The sequence below is a fragment of the Varroa jacobsoni genome, unplaced genomic scaffold (assembly GCF_002532875.2).
Source record: "Varroa jacobsoni isolate VJ856 unplaced genomic scaffold, vjacob_1.0 scaffold_1029, whole genome shotgun sequence".
In the NCBI taxonomy this organism is placed as follows: Eukaryota; Metazoa; Arthropoda; class Arachnida; order Mesostigmata; family Varroidae; genus Varroa; species Varroa jacobsoni.
In genome coordinates, this window is record NW_019213931.1 from 131,319 (window position 1) to 142,809 (window position 11,491).

General features: G+C 37.9%; 1 protein-coding gene across 1 annotated transcript; it reads right to left on the minus strand.

The window, feature by feature from the left end:
• Positions 1-329: 329 nt before the first annotated feature.
• On the minus strand, positions 330-7,633 carry LOC111265935 (nardilysin). The gene is made up of 5 exons (XM_022842968.2): positions 7,016-7,633; positions 5,441-5,547; positions 4,648-4,895; positions 2,945-3,141; positions 330-2,787 (listed from the first exon to the last, which is right to left on the minus strand). The coding sequence occupies exons 1-5, from the start codon at positions 7,155-7,157 to the stop codon at positions 389-391; spliced, it is 3,093 nt and encodes a 1,030-aa protein (XP_022698703.1). The 5' UTR covers positions 7,158-7,633; the 3' UTR covers positions 330-388.
• Between the last annotated feature and the right edge of the window lie 3,858 nt (positions 7,634-11,491).

Below are 11,491 nucleotides of genomic sequence, written 5' to 3' on the forward strand. Positions count from 1 at the left end.
TTTTTGTACTGAACAGGACATGACAATATTTTAAACATATGCAAATCTATAGCCAAATAACTAATGGATTTATGATAATAGTAAGCGACGCTCTATTATATATACAGGTTGTCCCATGTCCCAGTCTAAGCCTTTTCAAGTAAAATTTTTTTACGGCAGGCGCAGAGAGTCGCATTTCTAGTAGCAATTGAACGTCTTCAACCGGTAATTGACTCCTTTTAACAATCTTGCGTTGTTTTGTAAATAAGAAGTCAAGAGCATACCCGAAAATGAGTATTGCGGAGTATTGCATCGAATAATGCACGTTGTAAATAAAATAACTGACCAAATTGTTTCGTATAAACTCAACATTTATTCACCTTCCATTCTATACGTTCATATATCGAAGTCAAAAGTCAATCACTTCTTTCGGACTTCGTGAGACAGGTGGGTAGTACTTGAGTGAAGCAAAATACGTTTCAAAATCATCGATGAACTTCTTGCTGCCGGGTTTTTTTGGTTTAAGCATCTTTATTGGTGGAATCTCAGGGTCAGCATCCTCCTGTTCCATTTTTTCACCCTTTTCTTCAAATTTTTTCCAAATTTCTTCACCGCCCTCGCATTCCTCGAGGGCTTCTTTTCCATACGCAACAACCTGTACAGATAGTTTTCTTCGATCACGGTTTTTTGACGGTAATACCTTCAAGCACCACTTTCGAAAGCGTTCCAGTTCTAATGTCTTAAGGAACTCTGTTTCTAGCTGATTCCTATCGAACTGGTATTGGAACTGCACAATCTGGTTCCAGTTTCTCTTTTGTTCATCCTCCATTGATAAGTCAACACATTGTTTAATCTTGATTAAAGCGTTCTTAACCGTACTAAACTCGTCGAAGCCTAATTCCTCAACCATCTTTACCATATCGTCAACGAATTCATCAATTTTTTCATCGACATGAGTAAGTGTAAACTTTGTTGCTGCCGGTGAAATCGACACAGAAAAACCAATCACACCCTGGTAGATATTGCCACTACATCGAACATCATAGCCCAGCTGCTGTTCCGTACGTAGTTCTTTGAAGCAACGTTCCTCCATCAGGTATACGAGGAATTGAATTAATGTCTCTTCGTAGAAGTGTGCAGGCCCATAGGGATAATAATTCACAATTCTCGAATTTTTATCTTCGGGGTTAATGCTGAGAAGGCGAACGTAAACTTCTTCCTCGATGATGGCGTGCAGTTGTTCTATTTTTTTGTCAGCTGGGGTCGCTGTTAGCTTTCTTTCTAAATTTTCTATAAGCTGAAGAGCTTCGGATGATGTAGTATTTCCATGTATGTAGGCCTCAACATACGCGCTGCGGCAGAGTGTCCGAGCGTTTTGAACAATGTCATCTTTTGTTATCGCTTTCAACGTTTCACGCCGTTTGGCCATAATGTGATGCTTCTGATGCACTATGGCTGAACGAATTTCGTCGCCGTAGTATTTATTAATAAGGACATTGTTGTAATAGTGTTTTCGCAAACTGAGCTTAATTGTGTTAAATAGCTCCTCGGGACAGTCAAACGTGGCTAGTGTATTCATCACTGTTTCGAATAATAAAGGCAGTTTGTGATTGAAACCGCTGAATGTAATCGTCATTCCCGAATTTAAGCCGTTAAGCTCATATTCAAGAGATGCCATTTCTGCATAATTGTTCGTCTGAGCTAACAGTTGGCTAAGAATGTCGCTCATTGCATCAAGACACACGGCTTTTTTCACATTCGCATACGCCATTTTTGTGACCAAATGCACGTTTATGAAACACTTAGGTACAAGGAACTTCTCATCCTTTCGGAACCAAAGCTTAGAAGCTGCGCGCTCGACGAGGACGATGGGGAACTCCTCATTGCAATACATTTCATCGTTCTTTATTGAGAAGTCCGTTGGAATGTACCGATTAGGCTCAGGAAAATCCAACGCTTGCTGGAATTCTGGGTCATCTCTCCACAGACTGGTCCATTCCTCAGGATAATCTTCGATACTGTATGAAACATTCATCCAGGCTTCGCGCAAGGGGAATTGATCCGGGTGCTTCTGAAATTCGCAGTTGTAATACATGATGTTGCAGGTTTCTGGCGTCATGTAGTTTAAGAGTTCCTGAATCCTTGTGGCATTGTATTCCATAAACAGATCGCTGCCACAAAGATAGTGTTCTTCAGGAAAGTCTTGCATTGCTTGACTCACACCGCAAACGTAATCTTGAGCCTCCTCTTCCTCCTGAAATCGGAAATCAAATTCGGCGATTTCCTTGAGCTCATCCCAAAGCCAACGCTGTGGACCCTTTTTACGCAGCATATGCATATACTGATGAACGTATTTTGTCACCACAGCAATGTTTCGAGCGCCTTCTTCACTAAGCGTGATTGTTATCGTAAACATTGAACACATCTTGTTATCATTAAAGCCGTCACCATCCGATCCTGCGCTTAGCTCTAATGCCCATTGCTTATTCCGTAGATGGTCCAGGATGCTGTTCCGACCCTCATGGCCAACAACGTAACCCAAATAATCGAGGCACTTCTCCTTGTAGTGGCTCTTTTGCGGAGGAAGAACCCATCTAAAGGTTATTATTACATCCCGATTTATAGGCACCACTTTGAAAAGCTTGTAAAAGTTCGGATTATTGCTGAACGGCTGCTGAGTCGGGTAGACGATAGGCACACGTTTACCTCTGGGCACTGAACTGAATGAATCGCGAACAAATTGTTCCAGTTCATCGAGGCTATGTTTTGATTGGACACACAAAGTCATGACCTCTGCAGAATAATAACCTGTAATATTACATACCAACCGCAAATGTTGAATATAGAAATAGCAGTGTTGAAGCAAGCCGCGCAATGTGCAACTATTACAAATCGGCCCTTAATCGGTTAGTAAGTAAGACGGGTAGCACAGAAATCGCCAGGTGGCGGAAATGCTTCAACTCACTATTGTAAAAGTCCACAAGCGCGTCTCGAATATTGATTCCCTGTTCCTTAGGTATCTCACGAAGGGACTTCAGATTTCCCCAGCAGAAGTGACTCATTGGATGGTTTACTCCAGCCTGTTCGGCGAGCACCTGTTCTAATCGGGCGGTATCGGACGTCTGTTGTAACTGGAACTCACTTTCCACGGCTTCTACTTCCCTGAAAATCAAACGTTTATGTGGCATTTTAAATCACCATTTAATAAAAATAATAAATTACACATCCGAGGAAATTCTTTTCATTAGGTAGCATATGAACAGACATCATATTAAATAAAAATAAATATCTAATAGAAAATCATTCTAAAACACGCAACAAAATACAGTGGCTGCCAAATGCATTCGCTAAATTCGTTACTACAGACCAGTTAAACTAAATGTGTATAAATGTACACAAAATATAGTCTCACATCACTATATTTTGTGTAAATAGAGGAATTATTTACGCCAATGAAATTACAATTCTATAAAACACAAAACCGACAAGAACATAAAATAGACGAAAAAAATAAGCATTTCAAAGTGTAATATTTTGACAATCGCTAAAGTATCTATTCTGGCGTTTACATCGCATGGTACAATCATCCTGTTCACTATACTATATACTCATAGTAGGTACGTAGAAATGTCACAATTAAATATAGGCTAGCTGGTTGTAGTCACTTGCATTTTTTTTCACACGAGACAAAGAATGACGAGAGTTAGGGGGAAGTTAACGTTAGGACTACATGACGATAGTAAATCATCACACCAGATGTGTTGTAAGCGTTTCCGACAGTACATCACTGATTTAAGACAACGAAAAACAACGATTACGCAGTGTGAAAAAAGATATGTGGCAAAACATTTTTACTAGAACAGACTGTCACCGCCAATCAGCTTGTATCATGTGCTGTGTAAATATTGTGCCGAAAAACAAGCTTCGCGATACTTGGAATGGAGTAACTGAGTCTAGGACAAGAGCAATATGGTTTGTTCTTGTTCAGAATTATGAAAGGCAGCAAGTTTCAGTTCTTCAACCAATAACACGCTGTAGTGGTTATATTTCACGCCATATTTGCAAGACCTAACGTAATTCATTTCTTCACTAATTTGTCAAAAAGGTTTGTCGCCCCAAATTACAAAAAAAGGCTAACCAAGATGATCCGCACAAATGAGTTATTTTCATCGTTAAGCCACAATATTAACTTCTTGAAATTCACGTCAGTTTCACTGTTTTTTACCCATACAATCTAAGTTGTGTGCCATACAGATTACGAACACCAACTGCGACCATTAGCTGGTGCATATTTTTTGTACATATCCACATATGCGTTATCGTACTGGGAGCAATGATATTATGCTAGGAACGCCAGAATCGAGCTCTTCTCCAATCACGACTACTTTTGGAACATTCAACGAACGACATTGTTTTAATTTGGTAACTTTATATCTTAACCAAATATCAGTTCCAAATATTCTTGCCAACTCTTCTTTAACGAAACTGTGGCACGTAATGAACAATTATTTCATTTACTGCTGTATTCCTCAAACGAATTCTCATATATATATATATATTGATATATATCTTGTATTCTCTACGACAGTTGCTCCCAATGAAGATTGCTATAATTCCTCTTCATTTGTTAATGATACTATAAATTGATTTCTACTACTCAGTGTTTACCTCTCAAGCGAATCTTCCCTTAGCAGCGGCTTGACGAAGGAGTTTGCAAATATATCCAATGCTTTTGCAAATGCTGGTTGGCTGACGTCGAAAAAATACACGGTCATTTCAAAATCTGTAAAAGCGTTGTCAGAACCACCGTGTTTCGAAATGAACTCGGAGTACTCGTTCTCGGCTGGGTACTTTTCTGAGCCCATAAACAACATATGCTCAAGATAATGAGCCAGCCCTCCTAAATTAGTTGGTTCCTAGAATTGCACATATTCAACGGAAGAAAAAATACAACACTTGTTTACGTATCATATTGAAATTTAACAGGGTGTGGCTCTAGGACGCAGATCTGCTAAATGTAGTGTGATAGCGCCTTCGGAGAACCCAAGTCACATTGTTTGCCTACTCTCACCCTATAGGCCAAAATACACAACTCGAGTGGTTAATCGTATGGATCTCACATACACCAAGATATAGTATCATCTTACAAAATCAAAAAGTCTCTATGATGAAAAAAAATAGCCAGTAATAGTTTGTTTAGCCGTATAGCCTTACAGTTTGTATTACAAAAAAAGATGTACGTATAGACCAAGATATAGTAACAATTGTACCCTGTAATGAGGTATTGTTACCTCCTATGGAATTCACGTCAACCTAATCATAAAATTGCTCTAAAGAATTGATAAAAAAACGTTTAATTTTGCTTTCTATAAGGTTACATATCAGTGATATTGGGCGCTTTAAAGCTGTTTCGATGTGCGTATGAAAAGCTTTAACGAATGTTAGAAAAAAACTCGCGAACCTGGAAACTGCCACACCGTACTGCCAATGCCGCTGCGGCCATCTTTTCTTTCGCACATACTGCGGACACCTCTGACCTGTCCGTACTCTCTGAATCCGTTTCGTCGCCTGTAGTTGGAACGTTTCTATCATTAGCATGTAAACAGCAGTCGTTGTAGTAATAATTGCTTTATGCCAATACAGAGAGATTCCTGAAGCTTTAGATCACACATTACGTAATCTTCTGTAGCAAATTACATACCTTCAATTTAGATAATATATTACTGTCGAGTGAATACTTTACAGGAAAACGATACGTTCTCGCTATTTTGGAGCGCTTCAATCGGCAGTGCAGTACAACTTGCTTGAGAGCAGCCGGCGTAGTATTGAAACTAGCAAATCAGAAAAACTATTTTATGTTTTGTCCAGTCGTACAAAACGACAAAGAAAAAAAACATGCTTCCTTTCAAAATTACTGCATAAATTCGACGAAATTATTATTTCGAGTACACATCTTTAACGTCTATTTTTAATGAAAACTATAGGAACTGACCAGCAACATTCGCTTCGCATTTACCGATACTTGGTTGAAAGTTTCCTGCGGGAGTACGGATGACTGTTGATTCTATCTTTCAGTGTTTTTTGAAGTAATATTTGCTTGTTTTAAGCGGAGGCAAACGATGTCACACCGACACAAAAACACCGATTTTCAATTTGCTCCACAAAAATTACGTTATTTTTGTTTGGGTCCTTATACTCTACACATCAGTTACAAATTTGCCTACTCATAACAATGGTGCTAATTTTCTTTAAAGCATTGAATGAGAGTAGCGCTAAGTAATGCAATGGGGCAACAAGTCCCTCAGGGCAAGCCAAGCGATTCACTAAAGTAGAATAAAGGATACAATAGTGCTTGCTGTGTGTTAGTTAGCCTTAAAATCTATACCAAGAGAGGATAGAGCATAACTACGAACTTTCTACAAACGTTTTTCACAAATAACTACATCGACTGGACCAAAAAAAATTCTTCAACGTGGAACGACGCAGCTCTTTCTGACTGTATAATCATCACGTTTAAGGAGCTGCTTTAAGCGACTAGAGCTTTCTACGCTACTTCGCAGCTATCGAATTTTAATAATGTAGATGACATTTTTAAATTTCGCAGTAAAATCTTTAGTAACACTTGCTATTTGTTTTCGGACGACGGGCTAGAGATCCGATGCCTCTATTATTGTGACTGAGATGTTCCTTTTAGAAATTTCTTTACAATACCCTAACTCATTTTCTATACAATTTCAAGTTAACCTAAAACGCGTTGTATCGTATACGAGCTTTTCTGTAAGCCAAGAGCTATCGATTTATGATATTATTAGATTAAGAAATCACTCACTGATTTAAAGAATCATTTATCAAAGATTACTCGCACAAATACTATCCACATTTACTTTTGTAACGATGATGTTCCGAAAAAATGGTTAGCAGTTTGCGTTTTTGCGATTACTATTATTAATCGGAGAAAAAAACGGGGGCTTAAAAAAAAGAAGTGCAACCCGTATGTCGATAGAAAATAAAAGTCTAAACGAAAATAAAAACTAACCGGATTCCCTCGATTCTTCTTCGTCATCCCTCATTTCAGCATCAGTATCGTTGGCGGACGATATAAGCATCGCCTTGAGCCCATTTTTCAACGTTATAAGACGGTACAGTCGTTTATCGTTTTCACTTATAATCATGTTCATCCCAGAAGTTGTGCTGTGCCGTGAAATTTCGATTCGGAAGTTCTTCTGGACAAGTTCTGCTGCCCTCGTGTCTGAAAATATTCTGCGTGCGCCACACAAACCTCGCCGAGATCCGTGGGAATTTTTGATGGCACGTTCTAGTGAAGCGTATGTTCGTTCAAACGTCGCCGGGAGGGGCGCATGTATGGGCCGTATTGACAGATGCCGTAGAACCAGAACGGCTACGGTGACCGCTCTTGTCGATGTTAATATAGCAGACAGTATTGGTTTTTGTTGTAGTAGCTTAGTTCATCTTAACCGCCGCATAGAAACGCGCATACGCTGCGTCAACTCAAACTATACAAGTAGTGCCCATATATACTAACAACTTCAATGTACCGTAGCGCACAATACAAATGCAGAAGTGTTACTGGACATAAGGGGTGTGCCAATACCAAAGGGAAATCCGGCTAACGAGTTTCGCTGTTCGATTATCCCTAAGCCCAGCGCCACCGCTATGACTAGATGGCACCTTGGAACCAAAACAATCCCAAGCGAAAACAAATAGGGACCAAAGAATGAGCGAGACAAAATTCGACCAATTACTCAGTCAAAATTGGCTGGTGGCACAGAACATGAATGATAACGTTGACTTTGAAGAGAAAGTCCATAGGGTTGATCACAGCACTTAACTTAAGTAGCAGGTTTCGTGTAAATGTAGACTTCCAGTGCCAGAAAGGGATGTTTGAAAAGCCGCGCTATAGCTATCGCCTATTCTAGAGTGCGCAAATGACTGAGTATAGTGTATAACTAATGTTGATTTTAAAATGCCAAAGCATCTAAGATGAAAAATACGCTTATTAGGTACAATTGTATCCCAATACTCTAATAAACGTTTCGATTTAAGAAACGTCTAAGGGAACGCACAACTACAACAGATAGTTATGAGTCAACAAGCTCTTTCGGGACCTTGTGTAAACAAGTTTCCGAAGTTCAGAAGTTACTAGTTTTAGCATTTATAAGGCAGCACTATATTAACGCAGCAGTATTCTGACCAATCAGGCAATTAACAAGTACAGAACTGTGGTGTACTAGACTTTGATAGAAGTTTATTTCTTGATGGCGGTGTTTAACCTGAAAGCTTCACACCAAAATCTTTAAAGCCTGGCTCAACGAAAGAGCCGTAAACTTAATAGATACTCGTTGACACCGATATAAATACTGGTTTAGTTTACTTACATATTCATGCAGATTGTTTACAATTTGGAATTGAAAACAATTGAAGATTGACGAGTTTCTAATAGGCAACATATGCAGTAAGAACAGGCATCATATGGTAATGAACAAAAACAGCATTAGGTGTACCCAGCAATTGGTGCTGATGCGCTCAGGAACCAAAAAAATAACTAAGGCTTCTGCCTGCTAACGGATGCACTGCTGTCGGTGAGCATTCGAAGGTTTCGTGGTAATAATTAGTTGTCTAATATGAGATAACACAACTAAGATTTTATTATTATGTATACTCTATAAAATCGATCTAGCTAAAAACAAGGGAATAATCAAGGAATCGAGCTCACGTTATGATAGTATATCTCATATTTTTTTTATCTTAACCGCTCATCGGCCCGCATCTTTCGACTAACATCACCTACTAGCCCTTACTAGTCTCCAGTTATAAAGCCTTCCGTGATCATACGCTTGAGTTAATTAAACGTGCAATGGCAAAAGGTTGTTCAACTCACTAAACATCTGCGAGTCTTATTTTACTTAGCGGAACTTTTAATTAAGCAATTTTTAATCTCAAAGGTTTCCATTATAACCAGATCACCTTCTCAAGCTCGAAATGATTTGATTGATTTAATCAAAATGTATATATTGATTGCGATCTATCGGGTCACTCTTCATGTTAAGTGCCAGTATTTAATTAGGCTAAAGAAAAGGCTCTCGCCAAAAAATGTATAGCGGCTTCAAATATTAAGTATCTGCACCATACTTCGTAACTATCCGATAGGCCCTTCGTTTTAACGAGGTCACTTAGGAACAGCTTAGGATATGAGTTTAATTAAGAGCACGCTTTTCAATAAGAAAAAACTATACAAGGTTGTTATGTATTTCGTTTGATTCTAGATGCAAGGTATAGGAAGTGCGCAATAACACCACAAAGGCCTTATGCCAACGTTCATCCATACTCTGCATTCAATGCAGAGTTCATTTTCATAGAAGAAAATCGGTCATGCGTTACGTATTGTTTTCCGTATAATACTACATGCTTTATCAATAATACTCTAAGCCATACTTGGACAGACATGTGATTTTATCTGGTTATTGTTGTCTACTCTGCTTAAGATTGTGCAAGATGACCCAAAGCAATTACATTACCTGCTATTTTTTTTAACATTCTGTCTTTTCTTTTAGACTACTTATTTAACTAGCTTCCCTCGTATTAATTAAATAGTTGGATTAGATATAAAGTTTTACACAAGTGCTACGTGTATATAAAGGATGTACAATATGAATTGTATTAAAAGAGTTAACGAAATCAGCATTCAACCTAAGTAAACTGAATAAATATAGGCAAACCTTCAATTTCATGTATCAAAATGAACTTTGGATGAATTAATATTACTAGCTTAATTAAATAATGCAAGGAACGCAAAAAATAACATTACGCGGGCAGAAAGAGTCAACATAATATTTCTTACAATAAACAAATTTACTGGAAGCAATGACTATTTGGTTACCCTCTCCTTTACATCCTTAAAAATAAATGTAAAGCCAATTAGTATAGCTAAAATGATTATTTCTACGTACCTACGCGCGAACAATCTAAAAACAGCCTTGACAATATTATTCTTTGTTAAAAAAAAGAATGGAAGCATCTTTCTATTTACTAACTGCAGATGTGTACGGAACGCTATGTGATTTCTCTTAACGGTTACCTGAAAGCATATTTTCACACATTGCGAACGATGTAAAACAATACAGAATAATGCAATACATTCTAAAAAATCAGAATAAGCCTTGTGAAAGAGTTCATTATTATTAGAAGAATTCATTACTCTTATTACTATTTTTTTATTTTTCAATGATGATTAATTGAAGGAAGCGGCTGAGCAATCTGAGAAAGGTAATTCCGGATTGGTCATCACAAGCCATCTTTAGCTGCGAGCATATATATTTTCTAGGGCATGGCTTGCATCATTGAAGTGAGCAGAAACACTTGAGTATTATATATATAAAGACATAAATAGGACAATTTAACTTGACATTATTAGAGTAAATAGTGAAGGTGCCATAATTCCCTCAAAAATGCTAGAGTCCTGAGTTCCTGTCTAGATCAATAAATGATTCAATATGATCGAATATCTCAAGTTTCCGCGATAAGGCAGTGATAACGCGGGTGTCTTTTCCTAAAGAAATGCATAAGGCGATCTAAGTTTAAAATCATTAGTAAAATCACTTTGTTTGTTCTCATAAAGTACCGTGAACAACGCATTTTTCCGAATATGCCTGCGGAGCGCCAATGTTTATTATGCCGTTAAAAGTTAAAGATTACGAAAAATAATATAGGTATGTATGTATTTTTCGAAAAATATGTGATTGCGTGACGACCTCTGTTCAAATTGGAACGGTAAGGTGACCTGAAGTAAAAAGAAAAGTTTCTCCTCTCGTTTAACGCTTAGTATAGGTCAGTTAATAAAAATAACTAATAATATGTCAAACAATGAAGAACCTTAACTTGTTACGCTTGATTTAGTGACGGTGGCCGAGAACCTAGAAAAATGTGCTCAAAGTTTTAATTCTGTTTTTTATTTGGTTTCGTCAAACGCCAATAAGGTCACCGAGATGCTAAAACACAACGCAATATATTTTAGTCACAATTGTGTATTTTGGCAGCATTCGAACGGTGGCCAATTATGTACCTATATTATTTGCTAATATCACAACAAGTGCTTGTAATAAAGATTGTTTAGTACACGCTTGCTGTGGAGAGAAATTGATAGATATCTTCGAGGAAGTCATGAAATTTTAGGACCACGCTAGTGATCGGATCTACCATATAGGGTCTGAGCTATGCTGTATTTGATTTAGCATACTTCGATAGTGCTGTGCGTGCATATTCGAAGACGAAAGTTGGGAGTCATTTGGTTACCATCAGTGGTCGTTGTTTGAGCATTGTAATCGCTCGATTTAGTGCAATGTAAAATCTCTAAGTTCGGACTTTTCTTACGATTTGTTTATAAGACTTGTTCTAAACAAATACAATAATTTCAAATAAATTTTTCACATATGGTAAAAGTTCCGTTCCTGAGGGTCACGTTTATTTAGTCATTCACGGTAATTACATCTTGAAC